The following is a 20,171-nucleotide window of genomic DNA, read 5'->3' as shown; positions in this document are numbered from 1 at the left end:
GCAGCTGCACCCATGGCATCCCAGACTAATGGCATGGCGAATATGCCAAGAAATCTCCATGACAAAAGGGATGACGTAACCTCACCAAAAGGAATTGTCCACTAATTCCACGATCTTCGAGGCAAAGAACTTTGAGCGAATGATACAAAAGACAAAGGAATCCTTCATAGAGAAAATCAAACAGGTAGAGACACATCTGAGACAGTAATTGCCTGGCATCGAGTTTGGGAGCAGGAGAGTAATGAAGGCAGAGACCAGGAATCTGCAGCTGGAGAAAAGAATGGGCGAGCTGGAGGGAAAAAAAAAGAGGTCAGTGCACTGCTATTAGAAGAGGAAAAGCACACCTTGTCAATCAACATGGATGCGAGGTTCTCAAGGTATAACAGCATTCGCATGGTGGGTGTACCTGGGTCTACCCAAGGAGGTTTCATACATGGAGTTCCAACTGGCTGTAATTATTCAAACAGTTGTCACTCGATTTCTATTGATGTACAAAGGAATTCCACAGGTGCACTTGTGCCTTTGATGATCGATATTCCTTGCCACGGTCTTGCTGAGCATTTTGAAGATTATTTGTGATCGTTATCATAATGTTGACCATAGTTTGTTTATCATTTATTAAATGAAATGAAATTTCAATTACTGATAAAGCATGTAAAGCAAAAGACAATTCCGTCCAGATATTTGCGCAGAAGTGTTAATCAGAGCTGTATCATGTGAAAATGTTTAAAACTGTACCATCCTGGAAAGCTAGTTTTATCACTTTTCCGCTTAGTTTCCACAAATGAAACTAATATGGAATAATCTTTAAGTATACAGTCAAACCTGCCTTAGCGGCCACCTGTCTATAGCGGCCACCTGTCTATAGCGGCCACTGCAAAATCCCCCGAGAGAAAAGCCCTGTTAAAGACCCTGTGTATAGCGGCCACCTCTCTAACGCGGCCAGCGGCCACAAAGTTTGTTTCCCGGGGGAGATATTAACCTGTCTATAGCGGCCAAAAACCCAATGGAGCCGTAGCCAAGCCGATAATTCAGCGTGTTTTTCTGTTCGGTAGCCGTGCGGGCAACGTTCAGTGATCGCCACCGCTGCATTCATCCCTCATTCAGTCATAATAATGCACGATTCTTCACGACAATAAACATGCTACTATGCAACAATTTCATATACACCGGCATGGTTAAATGCATGAAACACACTACACGGTGTATGCATACGCACACACACACATGTACATGTAAGGATACAACGATGATACATGTACATGTAAGCAATGCACACACAGTTGGATTACCTGTCTATAGCGGCCACCTGTCTATAATGGCCACTTTTCCGTCTCCCTTGGGTGGCCGCTATAGACAGGTTTGACTGTAGTTCTTTATTGATAGATATATCATAGTAGTGCCGGGTATGACCAGTGGAGAATTTTTCATCTTTATTTCAGCATTTTTTGCTCAATTTCTATTCGCGCATCCTCGTGTCTGTATCACCTACCTTTTATAAGAAGGGATAGCGAAAAGAAATTACCATCACAAAGAAATACCTTCCTTTGAGTGGCGGCTTCGAACATCTAGCAAAGGAAATAAGACGGTTGTGACTCCATTCTCTATAGAACCTCCTTGGTCTACCAAATGTCTACCGAAGGCGATTACAACTCTGTGTATTGCTCAGCTGTTGTCAAGAAAATCGCGAAGGAGAAGTTCCGGTTTGACATCAAAATACAATGAGCGCACGGTGATGGGAAAGCAGCGAATGATTAGCCCGGGAACATCCTCGTCAAAACCCTGTCATACCGTGAGAAAGTCCGCCTCATGAAGAAAGTCAACCTGATGAACAATCAGCGCCTGAAGCTCGCGAAGAAAGCATACTTTATGACGGATGACCTCAGATAACAGAGAGAATAGCAATTTTTGCAATTTTATGAAATCGTAAAAGATCAAAGACTCAAGTGCATTTAGAACTTCCAAATACCCTAATAAGATATACCTTTAGTCGAAATTGTTTGTCTATTTGATAACGTGGGTAATATAGTACACATTTCAAGGCATAGATCAGTCTTCTTCATTTATATCATTCTTACTTACTTGATTAGATTGCTCCATTTTTTTTTAATGAATAATCACTGGATTTATTTTTTTTTTCTTCTTTGGATGTAATATTTTGATTATTTGTTTGTTTTTCAACAGATTCAAGATCTGTCTTTGCATTTGGACAACAACGCTGATTCACAAAATCTCTCCTCAATGGGAGGTTACTTGGCTCAATGGGTGTGCAATTTGCCAAATCTTTCCAGCTTTATATGCGGCTACTTGCCAGAATCCTTCTTCTCAGCACCCGATGCATCGGCATCATCCTGTCAGGTAAAGTCTTCATGAACTATTGTTTACACTTTGCGAAATCCATGTCCCTTTGTTTGTATAAACAGTGTTTATATTTTTTGTTTGTAATACGGATGAAAGACTGAAAGATACGTCTCATATCTTGTCTCAATATCAATTATGTAAATGTCTTAAATCAGAATAATATTTCTCGATAACAAAGGTGTCAACAAATCCTTAAAACACCAGATACAAGAATGCATGCTAGCGTTGTAAAATTGAACGGTCAAAGTTAATCCTAACTAGGCCAGGCTATTTAGGTAGATCATAGAGCATCCCTCCAGATCTCGGCCGTCGACAGCGTGATCGCGGCGAAAATTTGCACACACATTGCCTATGATATAATCTTAAGTACCACAAAGTTAAATTCTTGAAAGAATTATCATATATACTAAATTATGCTAATTTATGCATAATGATGCATGAAATCAGACAATTAGGTATAAATCACTAAATACAGTTCAAAATGGGCACATTTTTTGTGGAAATATTCTTTTTAGTGTAGTGAGCAAACATAAGAGGAAAGATATGTGCCATTAAAAAATCAATCTTAAGTATTTTATTGTTTTTTGAATTTCTTACGTATTTCATTCTTTTTGCAACTTTATGTTTTTCATTGTTTTCTCGATTAAACTTGTCTGCGACATTGTTCCGAACAAGAAAAATATGTTATTTATTGACTTTAATCAATAAAACCCCCAAATAATCAAGCTTTTATGAAATTTGCCTGTAAGCAAAGTTTGCATTGAAATTGTACACGAATTCATGTGTTTGAGCAATATTTGGTCTGACATGCACGTACATATTTTGAAGCCGCGCGCCCGGGCATCGCAAATTTGGTGTCAAAAGATGCGGGAGACTTGAAAGAAAAAAGTCATGAAACGTTGCGGCGATAGCTTTTCAAGTTAGCGATACATCGCGCGGAACGTCGGGGGGGGGGGGGGGGGGGGGAGGGGGCTCGGAACCCCCCCCCCCCCCCTTGGACTTGTTAGGGTTAAGACAAGATATAGTTGGTCCATAGATGGGGCTTACGGCGACTGAATAAATTCCAAAGAGATTATAATCTCAAATGATAAATTCGTTCAATGATTTGAAAATGCTACATGCCCCCGGGTCCGCATCTGCGGGCTTAGCATTATACTTCCTGAAAAGAAAGTATATGTGACCCTGCACCTCAAAACAAACAAAAAGTCGCCAGACATGAATTTTTAGTTAAGACCATATTCTGAAAGAGCAGACTTTAAGCTTTAAAATGGTGTATAACTCAAATCAAATGGACTCTCCTAACCTATCTAGATATTGGAAAGAAAGCACAAACTCAGGAAAAGTGTAAACTGAGAAAAGAGGCTCTGAAGTACAGTGTCTATTCAAGCGCTTAATCTTTACCAAACCGTGCTGGCTGTGCGATGAATGGGACAAAAAACAGGAAGTAAACCACCAGAGTAACAACAATGAAGGGATTATTAGATTAAACTGAAATTAAACATGCCTCATTAACACATTCTGTCCATAAGTAATGCCAATTTTCAAAGCAGTAGCACTATCCTTTCAAAAGTTATTAGAGTTGAAAGTGAAGAGTGTGGACAAGGTTTTTCAGAAATGAGAAAGGGATTCTAAAAACACACCTAATCACACTATTCTGCCAAAAATGTTCGAGATAAACTGCTAAAAAAAACATTTTCCTGCCCGTTTTTTGATACCAAATTTTAGCATAATGTAAAAGAAGACCCGCTCTTTGAGAAAATATAAAAAAGTAAAGTTCGGCTAGGTTGACCCATTTCACTTATTTTCAGTCCTCACGCAAAATCAGTATGTGCGACTTTATGTTTGTTTTGAGGTGCACGGTCACATATGACAGAGAGTGACAATAACCTAAAAACAAATCACATAAAAGAGTATGAAACCGTCAAAACGTTTCAAAGAAAACAACGGCAGACGAGGGATGGCAGATGGCATGCGATAATCAACACCTAAACCACTGCTTCAATTGCAGTAGGTCTGGACAATCCTAGTCTGCATCTTATTTAAACACAAATCACCTTCTTCCATACATTCAGCGACGGGTCATATACTTGAAAAGAAGGTAGTCGAATATATTGTCCACTCTATTGATTCAGAAAATTGTTTTATTTTAATACGTCTGAGACAAAGGTGCATGTACATAATTGTTTACATTGATCTTATACCCCAATCTGTTAATAATATGTGACCCGCTACAACGAAAGGATACAAGTATATTTGATTTTACACAATTAATTTTTCGTGTAATGCTCTTGTTTATTCAGATTTATGAGCTCCATGCGTCCAGTTGTATTTATTGCAACTGATTGACAGATTGTCTTACAGTTAAAGTGGATTGTGACCGAATGGATCAGTATTTAGTAGAAGCCATCATTTAAAAAAAAATCATGAGGATATAATACTCGGTCAGGATTCGAACGCACAACCTCTTGATCACCGGACAGACGCCTTATCCACTAGACCCGCACCGCTCTACCGTCCGCCAGCCAGTGCTGGTTGTAATCCTTGCAGCTTGCAGCGGATACTTTGAATTAGTGAAAACTTGAGTAGAGTTGTTTTTATTGTAACTGATTAAGAGATTGCAATAAATCGACGTAAAAATGTTTGCAAATGTTTTGTTTATTTGTTCGCTTTTTTTACAGATTTAAGATCTGTCCTTGCAGTTTGACAGTAAGGCTGAATCTCAGTATCCCTCCTCGATGGGAGGAAACTTGGCCCAATGGGTGTGTACACTCCCAAGTCTTTGGAGCTTTAGTTTGAAATGCGACTACTTGCCTGATAATTTCTTCTTGACTGCCGCTGACTCAGCATCATCCTGTCAGGTTAAGTCAACAAGAATTTTTCACATTTCATAAATATTCCAATGTTTTTGTTCCCTGGTTTATTTCATTTCACTTCATACTTTCGTTCATTGGCAATAAATCTGGAATCAAAGAAACAAAGTCCACATTTACAATCAGAATAACATTGCTGTTCCAGTTAGGAGCGACCCCCCCCCCCAAAAAAAAAAAAACAACAAACAACAACAAACAAACAAACAAATAGAATAAAGAAATATAGTAGAATAGACGGTGAGATACGTGTTAGCGTGGGAATGACGTAGGGGGAGAATAATTGAACACCGCACATTGAGGTTGATGTCAATAAGGTTATCTCATTCGATGGCTCGTTGATACTGAAGAAGGCGTTGAATGTATACCATACAGATAGCGGAACATGACAGTGTTGTTATTGAAATCTAGAATCACATACCTCAAATAAAAGTGTCTTGGACCATGAAATTGAGTGATACCCGCAACAGGATAGCTACAATTCATATCTTTTGTACTACAATGAAAGCTGAGAAATCGTTAAATTTGACGTGTCTTTGTCACTGGCGTATCAGTGACAAAAATTGGAAATAATTATTTCGAAAACAAATTACAAAAACTTTGATGAGATATACGTGATGTGTTTGTGATATTTTCCTTCCGGTTTTACATGCTTTAGTCTTCATGTAACGTTTTGGTTGTTTGCTTTTGTACAGATTCAAGATTTGTCCCTGCATTTCTACAACAAGGCTGATTTTCAATATCACCCCTCAACGGGAGAAGACTTGGCTCGATGGTTTTGCACTATGCCAAATCTTTCGAGCTTCAGTCTGACATGCGACTTTATATCCGAAGATTTTTTCTCAACAACCGCTGACTCAGCGTCATTATGTCAGGTAAAGTTATCAAGATTTACGCATGAATTATGTTATCCCATGCCTATATTCCATTGTTGGCAGTTGGCAATTATTCTTAAGACTTCTCGTTGCCTAAAGTACATTTCTTAAGTCACCACAACTTTTTTCCTGTCATTATTCAAGATTGACCAAAACGAGAGAAAAAAAAAATAAGGTTGACAGTGAAATGTGTGTCAGCAAATGAATGATGTGGGGGTAGAATCAACACCGGAATAATTCTACAAGATATTCAATATCCCGCATATCATTATGTGACCCTGCACCACAAAACCAACAAAAAAATCGCCAGACATGGATTTTTCGTTAACGGCAGATTCCTGAAAAAGCAGACTCTAAGCTTTAAAATGATGTATAACTCAATTTAATTCAAGCGCTTAATCTTTCCTAAGCCGTGCTACCTGTGCAATGAACGGGACAAAAAACAAAACAAAACAAAAACATGATATAAATAACAATGAAGGGATTATTACATAAAGGTGTAATTGAGCATATTCTATCAAGGCATTATGTTCATGATAAATGTCAACATTCAAAGCAGTAGCATTATCCTTTCAAAAGTTGCTAGACTTGACAGTAAAGAGTGCGCAAAAAATACATAAAGGTGTAATTGAGCATACTCTATCAACGTATTATGTTCATGATAAATGTCAACATTCAAAGCAGTAGCATTATCCTTGCAAAAGTTATTAGACTTGAAAGTAAAGAGTGCGCAAAAAAATTCAAGAACTGAAAAGGGACCTCCAAGAAAAAACTTGATTACACTACTCTACCGAAAAAGGGGTTTTAGAAAAAAAAAATAAAACCCACTTTCCCAATCAATGTATGATCCCAAACTCAAGAATAATGTAGGTGAAAAGCTCTTTCAGAAAATATGGAAAACTAAAAACTGACTCGGATGACCCGATTTACCTTTTTCGAGTCCTTACATAAAATCAAAGGGTGCAACTTTTTGTTTCTTGTTGATGCAGGGTCACATGTTTAAATAAAACTTCTTTAGTACTCCGTATTTACATAATTGTTTTTATAACGCGTTTTGCTTTCTTTCTCTGCGCTTCTACAGATAATATCTCTAGAGTTGCATTTTCACAGCAGTGAAAAGGATTCTGAATATCACTCCTCGATGGGAGGTTACTTGGCCCGATGGGTGTGTACGTTGCCAAGTCTTTCGAACTTTACTCTGACATGCGACTTCTTGCCTGAAAAGTTCCTCTTAAGAGCCGCCGAATCCGCATCAACATGTCAGGTAAATTTGTCAAGATATATACATAGTGTATGCTTTCCATGCCTGTGATCCTTGTTTGATTCATCTTTTCTTTCCGTTAATTCTTGAGACTCACGTATCTCAAACCAGAATAACATATGTGCGGTCAGTCAAGAGAGACCACAAGAAAAAGCAAACAGAAAAGCAAAAATATTAAATGGTAAAATGCGTGTTAGAGTAGGAATGGTGTAGAGGAAAACTGAACAGCGCATATATGTATAGTTTATAGAGTTATCTCATTCGATTGTGTGTTGATACTTTGTACCCGTCATCCTCCATGGAGTCAACTGTACTTTTAATATATATATATAAATATATATTTATATATATGTGTGCCCCTGCACCTCAAAACAAACAAAAAATCGCCAGACATGAATTTTTAGTAAAGACCATATTCTGAAAGAGCAGACCTTAAGCTTTAAAATGATGTGTAACTCAAATCAAATGGACTCTCGTAACCTATCTAAATATTGGAAAGAAAGCACAAACTTAGGAAAAGTTGGAACTGAGAAAAGAGGCTCTGAAGTGCACTGTCTATTCAAGCGCTTAATCTTTACCAAACTGTGCTGGCTGTGCGATGAATGGGACAAAAAACAAGAAGTAAACCACCAGAGTAACAACAATGAAGGGATAATCAGATTAGATTGAAATCAAGCATGCCTCATTAACACATTCTGTACATAATTAATGCCAACTTTCAAAGCAGTAGCACTATCCTTTCAAAAGTTATTAGAGTTGAAAGTAAAGAATGTGGACAAGATTTTTTTTTTCAGAAATGAAGAAGGGATTCTAAAGACACACCTAATCACACTATTCTACCAAAAATGTTTGAGATAAACTGCTAAAAAAACACACTTTCCTGCCCGTTTTATGATACCAAATTTTAGCATAATGTAAAAGAAGACCCACTCTTTCAGAAAACATGAAAAAGTCAAGTTCGGCTAGGTTGACCCATTTCACTTATTTTTAGTCCTCACGCAAAATCAGTGTGTGCGACTTTATGTTCGTTCTGAGGTGCACGGTCACATATATATATATATATATATATACAGTTGAACCTCTCGTATCCGGACAAGTCGGGACCGGGGCTCATCCGGATAAGGGATTTGGCCGGATACGGGAGACTCAATGATTTATACGTGTACATATACATACACATGTACTGATGTAGCCCATTGTAGTACCACATGTAGTAATGTGTATACTGCAACCTTTTCATTGTTACACTCAGTAACAGACCCCAAAATAGAGGTTCGTGTTTGCAAGAATGAAATTTTCTTCTATAAATTCTTGGGATGATTTACCTAAATAATTATTAAGAAATGTATCATGTATATGTAATTCATGTGTGTTTGTGTAGGAGTTCTCAAGGAGTTGGGAATCCCTCTTTCCTCCCGTAATTATTAAAAAAAAAGATTAAAAAATCACGGCGAGATTGCGTCCGGATAATAGAGAGATCCGGATAAAGGGAGGCCGGATAATAGAGGTTCAACTGTATATACATATATATATCATATACTTGCTATTGTTGTATACATTAGTTAGATGATATCATAATGTATGTCAAAGTTTGTCGAGTAATTCGCCATAACTCTCAAGAAAAGAAGATGAACCTGCCAAACAGACGAAAGGGAGATGACTGACGGGAAAATTCAAATAACAAGCGGCAGTAATCTTTAGAAATTCCAAAATCAAAGTACTGATTCGAATTACTGGGTTCTTGTCATTTACAGTCTGGTTCTTATTTTTTTTTTTTTTACACAAATCACTTTCTGTATTCCTAGATTAGTGATTGGTCATACTTCTACAGAATGCTAAAGAATGCAATGTTTACTATAAACACAGAAAATAATGTGGTAACGTTATCAATCACTGGACTGCAATGTCCAATGATCCAATATTTCTTCGATTTCTGTCATTGGAAAGTGTACTGACTTCCTGAAAATAAAGCACGTTCCAAATGTGTCAAATTGAATTATGTTTTTGTGTCATCAGACTTGTTAAAGAAAAAAAAAACTCCTTGAAACATATTCCCCAAAATACTGCAATCAAATACTGTTATTTTTTGTTTTGTTTTGTGTTTTGGTTTTACCCATGAGATAACGCTCTTTGCACATGTTGTATATTTTAATTTCCCACAGTTTTCACAGTGTAAACAACACTTCACTATTAGGAGATTTACAGGTCTTTATGACTAGGAAATCCTTTGAAGTGATTAAAAGTCTCACGAGCTTGAAGAAAAGAAAGTCCGTCTTGTTTTTACCCCATATGCACCTAAAAACAATGACAGGAATCTTGAATTACATGATCTCTAGAAAACGTATTGTTGTTTTTTATCATTATCGTTTGTCCGTCCGTCGTCCGTCCGTAACGCTACAAAAAAAAATCAAAAACTCTCTACTGAGGGCTTCAATTTCTATGAAACTTGGAGGGAAGAGTGGTTATACAAAGTTACACATTTTACCCAACATGAAAGTCACCTCAAGGTCAAAGGTGAGGGGCAGAAGTCTATGAAATTTAGGGCCAAATGTTAAGTTTTTACTACACGTTTTGATTATAGCTCAAAACTTTTGATCCATATATCAGTTTGTGACCAAACTTAGATTGTAGATATCCCTTGGGGAGTTCAAGGTCAGCACAAGGTCAAAGACCACTACATTTGTAATCTAGACTTTAATGTTTTGAGTGAGGAAGACGCGATCATTTGCGAGGAAAAACTCGCAGACAATGAATGCTGGTTTGTATTTAAATCTAAGCATTTGAATAAGTCACCTGGCAGTGACGGTCTTAGTGTAGAATTTTACAGATGTTTCTGGGAAGAACTGAAACAGACGGTAATCGCCAGCTTTCATTAGGGATACGAAAAAAAAAAAGAATTGTCTTTTCTCAAATTCAAGCTATTCTAACACTCTCGTATGAAAAAGGCAATAAGTAGGCAACATATTGGATAACTGGCGACAAATCCCGTTGCTTAATATAAGTTGGTAGCTCGTGTTTTGACAACCAGATTAAAGAAAAGAATTCATTGTATTTATCTGATGACCATTATGGTTTCATGAAAAATCGTTCTGCAGTGTATACGGACAGTTCAGGATGTAATTGATTATTGTCAATGCCCTGAAACACCCACTATCATTATGTCATTAGATTTCAAGAAAAGATTTAATACCTTTAATAATGATTTTGTTTGGTTTGTTGAAAACACTAAGATTTAAGAATCCAGTAATGCTAATGGTAGAGTGATGAATTATGGATGGATATCTGAAGATTTGTATGGCAAGGATGTTTGTTATCAGCTCTTTTGTTTATCATTGTTGCACACATTTTAGCAGCAAAAGTAAAGCAGAGTGTTGAAACAAATGATAATCAGTACCCAATATTGAATCAGATGAATATAAAGATATTCGAATTATTCAATTTGCTGATCATACTACAATTTTACTTGATTCTGTTGATTCCGTTTAAAGAAGTAATAAAAGAAGTAGAAATTTTTGGTGAAAATACTGACCCAAAAATTACATGGTCAAAATCTCAGTTTATGAGACTGCATCTAGATATCCCCCCCCCCCAAAAAAAAAAAAATGGAGAATTAAATCTCACATATAATGCCATAAAATGTCTCGGTATATATATTTGGGAACGTTACAAAGAGGATGAAACCCTTAGCTGGGAAGGACTGGTAAAATAGGGAAAATAAAACATACGTTAGATTTATAGAGAATGAGAAACTTGACATTGTATGTGTGGAAGATCACTATTAAACAATCAGTTACATCTCAGTTAGTATACACAGCTACAGCAGTACCTGTGCCTTTAAAAGAAATTAGGTTAGTAAATACATAACTGTATTCCTTTTTGTGAAATTCCAAACGGGAAAAAGTAAAAAAAAAAAAACACTTTTTGTTTCAACCCTGAAACAGGAGGAGGACTTAAAATGGTTGATTTATTTTCAAAATGGCTATCTCTCCGTTTACCATGGATTGAGAAGTATTTTTCAGGGGAACAAATGTCAAAGATTTTGTTTCAATATAGGACCCAGAAAATTGGTGGAATGCCTTTGTATTTGAAATGCAATTGCAAAAAAAAAAAAAAATGATATATTAGGAATAAGAAGAAGGAGAAAAATACCTGAGTTTTATATTGATCTTTTTTTTTGTTCATGGTCTGAGTTAAAAGGTATAGATATGTTAATTGTAAATGATATAAAGAAGGAGGTTGTTTGCAATAATAGTAATATTAGAAATGGAAATGAATTGTTATGTTTTTGGAGTGGAATAAAGGAACATGTTATTAAAGTGAAACAGGTGATAGAAGTTGGGGAATGGAAAAAACGTTACCTCCATAAATGAAACCGTGAAAAGTTGAAAAAAAAAAAAACATTCTTCGGGTTTTGGTCGGATAAGTTACGTAATAACACACAGGCTCCTGTATTGCTCAAAAAAGTAGAATTTGATGTCATCAAATTGTCAATAGGTGATGAAATCAGTGTTGAGAAAACGTCAGCTAAACATTATTATAGACTATATTTGTATGAGAAAAACAAGAACCTTCGTGTTTATACTTCTGGGAAGTTATTTGGATCTACCCTGTAATTTTGATTGGAAAAAGGTATTGCAATATAAGTTTCATCAGATTAATGATAATAGAATAAAACAATCCAATTTCAAGCCTTTTCGTCGAATTTGCCCATAGTAAAGAAAATTTGTTTAAATGGGAGATTGTGAATGATGATTTGCGTATTACATGTAATTGTAAGGAAACCATGTGTCAATTTTCGCTGATATGCAAAAAAAAAAATAAATGAAATGAAAATAAGAATAAAAATGTATTAGAAAGTAGTATCGGTTGAATAGTTAAAAATATTTTGCATTTTGTAATTGATATCACTGAAAAAGTTATCATTCTCGAATATGATAAAGGTAAAAACAAGATGATATTAGTAAATTTTGTTTTGAACTATGCCCGATTCAATGTTCATTATTTAGTAGAAGATTTGAAGGCGGAATTAATATTTCATATCAGTTTGAAGCGCAACCAAATAAGATTTGGTGACATTGGATTAAAAAGAATACTCAACTACTTTGGTTAGTATCATTGATATACCCTTTAATTATTTTTCCCGTCAAAATGATTATGTTGAGTGTCTTTTGGATACTTGTTGATAAAGTGATTGTAAAAATGCGAAGTAATGTGGAAAAATAAAGTGAAAATAAATGACGTAATCGCGACAAACGCTTTCATTGTACTGTAGCATTTGGCAAGTTATCAATCAGATTGGGCGGGTTTGTGCGTTTGAGCAAAATATGCGAAGTTGGCACCTGTGACGCCGTCAACTGAGTCGGGCGTGCAAACGTGACACATAAAGAGTTAACCCATGATAAAATCGTAATGACATAACAGTAGAAATGTTGAGATATAACACCTAGTCACCATCACTCCATCCTTTACTTGTAAGAAATGTGCTCAAAACTAAAACATTTCCCACGGGTATGAATAATTTTGTTGTTAACTGTATATATGTTTTGAGTTTGGCACGCGTTTTAGGCTATTTGTTTCTGTGTTTGTTTTGTTGAGATTGTTATCCACTGAATTCTCCTTTTTTTCCCTCTTCAGATTCGTAAGCTTCACATGTCGTTTTCCGTAAGTTTGGATTTACATCCAACGGAAATAGCAGTTAATTTGGCTAAATTTCTGTGTGGACTGCATTTCCTTGAACGTGCCTATCTCCAATGCAATAAACTTCCAGTCGAGTTCTATACTACAACTGCTTCAAATGTCACACGCTCTAAAGTAAGTATCAGATATATATTGTTTATGTGTACGAAGCATTTGCACTGAGTAACCGCAGAGCGATGTTAACATTCAGCAGGACAAGTTTGTTCTTTGCAAGGACAATGTTTTCCGTTATCTGTCGATCCGGGTAAATGTAATCTAAATGTACTTCCATCAAAATGTCAAAAGTGGGGGTGCATGTATAAAGAACTTTATTACAAGTTACATTTTGGCAAACATTGGCATTGTAGTCACATTGAATTGGCTGTCTGCCACTCAGTACATATTTAGAATTAAATGTGCCAAAAAAAAAAAGAAACGTGTTTCGAAATGACCAGTTTCTGCCATTGACTTTGATATTCCTTTGGAATCTATAAATATTGATAAGTAGTGAACTTGATAAAAGATATGTTACCCTTCAGCAAGTTATGTCTTTCAGAGCAAAATAAAAAATAGGTACAAATTGTCATAACATTTTTCATTTTGTTTATCATGCTACAGGTGGAGGGAATTACCATCAACGGAATACCGATGAGCAGTTTGCAAAAGGCGATCAAGAGGGCACGTAGGTATTAATGTATATTACGTTCTTATGAATTTTTATCTCATCAATAAGACATACATGTTCGTTTTTCATCATAAATGAAATATGTATGTGTTTGGAGCCATTAGATATTCGTTCGCCATATCATCACAGCCATATGAATGAGGAAGCACAATCTGCTCTTACATGGCTTTAAAGATAATAAAAAGTTTTGGTACCTCAAAAATTTCCCTGAATTTCCTTGTCTTGGTTTGTGTTTCACGTTAAAATACGTTGTCTGTGAGAATTACTCGCCCCAAAGTGCTCTCATGTCTTAGTAATCATGCAATAATGGTTTCGTACCAGAGCCGTCGCCGTACAGCGTCGATAAATATTGTACGAGACCACTGACTGCGACCAGCAGCGTGCAGCCCAGTGTACGCATAGCTAACTGCGACCAGCAGCCCCATACGCATAGCGTAATGGGGCTTCGCATTGTAGCATTCAGGATCATGACAGAATTAGTATCGCGGGTAAATGTCAACTTAAAATCCAAAAATTTCTTCGATTTGAAGACTTACCAATTAAGTTGAAGTATTGAAAACAGGCTTCGAACAACGTTTGGTTCTGCCAATAGTCCCTTTCTTTTCGAATTGATGACTGAATGTAACTCGGTCGAGAGGACCTTGGGAGAGCTACATACACTGACTACTACGGCCAGCGCATGCGCACACAAACATCTTATCCGTTGATAGCTTTGAAATTTGTGCGCATGTGATGTGTTCGCATGCACTGGCTGTAGTATTCAGTGTATGTAGCTCTCCCAAGGTCCTCTCGGCCGAGTCACATTCAGTCATCAATTCGAACAGAAAGGGACTATAGGCAGAACCAAACGTTGCCCGAAGCCTGTTTTCATACTTCACCTTAATTGGTAAGCCTTCAAATTGAAGAATTTTTGGAATTTTAAGTTAACATGTATCCTGCGATACTAAATCTGTCATGATCCTGAATGCTACAATGCGAAGACCGATTACGCTATGCGTATGGGACTGCTGGTCGCAGTTAATTGCATGATTACTAAGACATGAGAGCACTTTGGGGCGAGTAAGTCTCACAGTGCTAGTTATATGAAAGGTACTTTAACCTGAAACACAAAATAAGACAAGGAAATTCAAAGAAACTTTTAAGGTACCAAAACTTTTTATTATCTTTAAAGGAGGGAAACAAAATAAAGAAATAAACCACAAGTAATAATCACAGCATGGACTGGATAATAAATTTCTCAAACACAAAAATCGTGAGAGATTTTATAAACTTATAACCTCCCTCAATAGCATTTCAAACCCTTCCGGTGGAACATTCGGTATGTTCCCTCACCCGCCAGTCATCATCTATATAATAATTAATATCATTAACTTTTAAGAAGCAAAGTCGAATATAATACACACAGAGAGATACACAAAGTCAACACACTCAAACACATTAAGTCGCGAATAAGTCCTTTTGGGGAAAGGACATTTTGACATTATTGAGCCAAACTCTCAGGCCTTATTACGACTGAATTTAAATTCCATGGTTAACTTCAAATGGGAAATTTGTGATTTGTCAGAAATTTTCATGACGCAATGATCAGTTGGCTTCAAAAGAGAAGCTACGAAAAAATCATATTAAAGGAACATGAAATCGTTGGAGAGAGAAAATCCATTTTCTTGATGGGAGATTGCAATGTAGATTTATTACAACCCATCCATTTCCATGACATATTATTTTCCAATTCACTGCATCCCCACATCAATAAGCCCACCAGAATAAATAACACCACCCATAGCAAAACATTAATAGATAACATAATGTCTAACGTAATAACGGAAACCTGTACGAACGGCATTATTTATTCAGATATTTCCGACCACCTACCAATTCTTATGACTAATGATAAATCTGTAACAACCCCAATACGCCACCAACCCAAACAATATTTGAAAATACATAGAAATGTAACGCCACATAATATTGATTCATTGAATCAAGATTTATTTGAAGAAAAATGGAATGACGTCTTTGAACTCCAAGATGTTAATTCTTCTTATGAAATTTTCTTACCAAAATTATTAGATTATTGTGATAAACACATTCCTTTAACTACCAAAAGAAATGGAAGGAAAAAAGCTCGGCAACCCTGGATTACTCAAGGTCTTATAATGTTCTATTCTCACTCGAAACCGTCTTTATAAAATATCTCTGAGAAAACCTACTCCTGAAAACGTGAAAAGGCACAAAATATATAGAAATAAACTAACTACTTTGATTCGAGTTTCTCGTAAATCATACATTTCGAATAAACTCGAATCTAATAAGGATGATAAAAGTGCTCTTTGGCGGACCATTAATGAAATACTGAAAAAGAAACCTACGGAATGTCCTGACAGCATTACTCATAACGATAATGTTATTACCAATCCTGACCAAATTGCAAATATCTTTAACAATTTTTTTTATCAATGTTGGTCCTTCTTTGGCAGCATCTATTCCCATAAATGATATAAAGAATTATAAAGATTATTTATCTGAAAGTAATCAGAATTCTTTGTTTTTTACTCCAATTAATGAATCGGAAATCATTGATACTGTTCGATTTTTGAAATGTAGTAAATCCTGTGGGCCTGATAACCTAAGTGTGAATTTGTTGAAAACAATAATTTACCCCCTAGCAGCCCCTCTCACCCATATATTCAATCTATCCCCTACTCAACGGAAAGTATCCAGACTCCTTCAAAACGGCCAAAGTTATCCCCATTTATAAAAGAGAAGATCCCTTAATGGTGAAAAATTATAGACCCATTTCACTGTTACCTGCAATATCGAAAATTTTAGAAAAAGTAGTTTACAAGCGTCTCCACTCGTTCATGATTGAAAATGAAATATTAAATGCGAATCAGTTTGGTTTTAGGAAAGGATTTTCTACCGATTATGCTGTAATTAAATCTGTAGATAATATTATTGATGCGCTTACTAAAAAGGAGCATATAATTGGAGTTTTTATGGATCTTAGTAAAGCGTTTGACACTATTGATCATGACATTTTACTTGAAAAATTACATAATTATGGTGTGAGAGGGATTACTCAGTCGTGGTTCAGAAGTTATTTTTCAAAGGATAATGCTACTATTTTGTAAGTTGGCATTAGTCATGGACAAAATTTGTTTATACAACATGCTCAATTTCAGCTCAATCCGATAATCCTTTCATTGTTGTTGCTCCGGTGGTTATCCTGTGTTGTGTCTCTTTCATCACACAGCTAGCCCGGGTTGGTGAAAGATTATACAGGTTAATGATTGAAAGATGTGAAAGATTAAATCCTCTTTTCTCAGTTCCCACTTTTCCAGAGTGTGTGCTTTCTTTGCAGTATTTAGGCAGGTTAGGAGAGTCCATTTGAATTGAGTTTAAAAGTCATCGAAAACAATATGTTGCATTTAAATCCACTCACTCAACATATTCTAACGTGTCATGCGGTGTCCCTCAGGGATCTATCCTCGGGCCCTTACTCTTTTTGATTTATATTAATGATATCATCAACTCCTCTCCTCGTTTAAATGTCATCTTATTTGCAGACGACACCAATGTTTTCTATTCCCACAAGGACATTGTAACACTGGTTGATACATTAAATACGGAATTAAGCAACATCTCGAAATGATCTAGAAGTAATAAGCTTTCATTGAATATTGATCAGACATGTTTTATACACTTTCATACGTTACAATCCCAACCCACCCTTCCTCAAAGTATTTTTATTGATGATATAAACATTGCTGAGAAACATTCAACCAAGTTCCTAGGAGTGACCCTAGATAGCAATTTAACTTGGAATACTCATGTTCAGAATATTACAACAGCAATATCTAAAGCAACTGGTGTTTTAAGAAGAATAAAATATTTAATTAATGATCAAACTTTAATTATGTTATATAACACTTTATTTTTACCATATGTAATGTACTGTAATATTGTATGGGGCAACAGTAGCAAAACAAAATTGAACACAATTTTTCTTCTCCAGAAAAAAAGCTCTTCCTATATGCACACATTCAAATTTTTTGACTCACACTGATCCCATATTTTATCGCCTAAAAACTTTGAAGGCCCATGATATACATTTATACCTAACTGCCATATTTATGTATAAACACACTCGAAATTTATTACCATTTTTTCATAATACCCTAGTAACCAATGACCATATTCACTTATACCCTATCCGTCGTTCCCATGATTTTCATTTAAGTAATCCGAAGCTTTTACTTGCTCAAAAGTCGATTAGACATCAAGGTCCGGATACATGGAACACTCTTCCTGAGGAGTTGAAACAGTGTGCCTCCATGTTTTCATTTAAAGCAAACTTAAAGAAGTAAATTTTATTACAGTATACTTCAAATACGAACTAAAAACAAACACATTATACAACTAATGTTGGTCTCCCGATAGCAACAACGCATATCGTCCCCTCTTTCAGTAAACCAATTTTATTATTCTAAATTCCAGCCTATCTGCCATTGTGCACCTTCAAGCACCTGCACACACATTCACCACCACCACCATCACACACTAGAGTTTTTTTTTTCCCTGCTACCTTCGCAGCAGAATTTATATTGTTACGAATCTAGTACGTCCTTATCTTTTCCTCGGGCCGGCCATCTTTTCAAGCAATGCTTATTATGGCGGCCCTCTGCATAATCGTTTCTTAACTATAAATGTTATTCTTATCACTGCTGCATAGACATGCATATTGTATATTATATTTCTTTCATATCGTTGTTTATGCAAGTCTAAAGACTGTGTTAAATTCATTTTATATATTTCGTACATGTTCATGATTATGTACTTATAATCGTGGTTTATGCAAGTCAAACGACTCTGCGTTGAATATACTTTGTATATTTCCTGTATCTTCATGATTATGTAACTTATGTATATTGATTTGCAGAAAATAAAGTATCTATCAAACAAACATGTATGGTTGAAGAGTGATATCTTGTGCTACAAAATTTATCTATCTCGGCATCTTATTATGAACACTGCAAAAGCAAACACAATGGTTTCTCAGTTAACCTCGAAACAGCGATCTTCCCTGGTGATATTAAGTGCACAGCATCAAGGCAATGTGACAGAGGTGCACAGGTTAATGACTGCATACACAATCAGATTTCCTAACTTTCTATCAAGCTTTTTATTGTGAGTATAAGGTCAAACGGAACACTGGGGAGATAACTCCATTATAACCACCTGCACATTTAAAGATGCAATGACCCATTTTCACTCTATGTTTTATCATTCTTACTATACCATGATTTCTCATTTTTAAACGCAGAGAAGCAGTGGAATCAGCTACTAAGGAATTAACAGACGACGAGTAAGAGAACATGGTTCTGGGCACTTAAGTTTATCAGGTTTTTATACTACGACTGTTACTTACTCGCGGAGGTGGTTTCTCGAGAGGGCGAGGAAAGGCAAGAGGACTATCATACACGGTGAAACATGATAAGACAAGCAAGAAAACAAAGTTAGGTCATCAGGAGAAAGTGGACGAGTCAGACGTCATTAGGAGACTAGTTAACCAGGACCAATGAAGGAGAAAAGTGGAGGAGGTAAGGAAGAAGGAAGAGAAGAGATCTTTTGTGATAAGGAAGACATTGACAAGGAGACATTAAACCCAGAGTCGTCAGGAATGGGTGCACTGAAAGGGACAGATGGGGGTACGAGCAGATGAGGGGAGGGTAAGAGGAGTTCGGTAGGAATGCAAAGACACTTCCACGAAGAAACTACGTAATGTTCGACACCAAAATGAGTCTTGGAGAGCCCCAGACAGGGAAATGCACTATTAACCAGGGGAATATGAAAAACCTACATTATTTGAGTTCCTGTCGGTTTTGTGTGTGCGTGTGCTTTTCTTGTGTGTGTGTGTGTGTGTGTGTGTGTGTGTTAGTCTATGGAATTCTTTATTGTTTTATAGCAAACACCTAGCATTAACTTGATTTAGCTGTACATTACAAGATAAGGTTATAGAGACAAGCAAAAATATTTGCCAAAAATAATAATTATGGATTACTCATTCATGGCCACATGCCAATGTCTATTAAAAGCTCGTAGTGAAATAAACTCATAATAAATGAGTGTTGCTTACTTGCTGTTAGCTTTAGGTGAACATTAAATTTGATGTGATAACGGTTATGATCCCTCGAGTACAAAATATGAGCAAGAAATGTGTTCTGTTTTGTTTATTTTCTTTCAAAGCTGAAATACTATGATTTATTACGTTTTGTTACCCCATTTTTTTGAACGTATCTGTGCAATGACGCTAAACAGGCTACAGAAGCTTTGACTGGCTAAAAGTAGGTACACTGCAGATGCTGTACACGTTGAAAGTAGCTGAATGTAAGTCTTTTGATTCCGTGTTGCCCCTTTCAACATTTTGCAGATTACAGTTAAATAGA

At 36.2% G+C, this 20,171-nt stretch overlaps 1 protein-coding gene across 2 annotated transcripts; it reads left to right on the top strand.

Annotated features, from left to right (window-relative positions):
- The first annotated feature begins 7,238 nt into the window (after positions 1–7,238).
- Positions 7,239–19,372, top strand: LOC139732955 (uncharacterized). Of its 2 annotated transcripts, none has more exons than XM_071643793.1 (4): positions 7,239–7,367; positions 12,999–13,175; positions 13,659–13,722; positions 19,049–19,372. In XM_071643793.1, exons 1-4 carry the CDS (start codon positions 7,245–7,247, stop codon positions 19,078–19,080), a joined length of 396 nt encoding a protein of 131 aa, XP_071499894.1. In that variant the 5' UTR covers positions 7,239–7,244; the 3' UTR covers positions 19,081–19,372. The 2 variants fall into 2 exon arrangements, with proteins under 2 accessions (XP_071499894.1, XP_071499893.1); XM_071643792.1 differs by having other exon boundaries at positions 13,659–13,726; positions 19,049–19,110.
- The last annotated feature ends 799 nt before the right edge of the window (positions 19,373–20,171 follow it).

This window comes from Diadema antillarum, unplaced genomic scaffold (genome assembly GCF_040938485.1).
Source record: "Diadema antillarum isolate AM-2024a unplaced genomic scaffold, OU_Dant_1.0 seq00000457_RagTag, whole genome shotgun sequence".
In the NCBI taxonomy this organism is placed as follows: Eukaryota; Metazoa; Echinodermata; class Echinoidea; order Diadematoida; family Diadematidae; genus Diadema; species Diadema antillarum.
Note: the sequence above shows the minus strand (reverse complement) of the source record. Positions and strands in the feature narration are given on the sequence as shown.

What these genes read in the sequence shown, in the direction of transcription:
- LOC139732955 (XM_071643792.1), top strand. Translation starts at nt 7,245, where the DNA reads ATGGGAGGTTACTTGGCCCGATGGGTGTGTACGTTGCCAAGTCTTTCG. An exon ending in CAAATGTCACACGCTCTAAA is followed by an intron (nt 13,176 to 13,658) that starts GTAAGTATCAGA and finishes ATCATGCTACAG; the next exon opens with GTGGAGGGAATTACCATCAA. An exon ending in GCGATCAAGAGGGCACGTAG is followed by an intron (nt 13,727 to 19,048) that starts GTATTAATGTAT and finishes TTTTAAACGCAG; the next exon opens with AGAAGCAGTGGAATCAGCTA.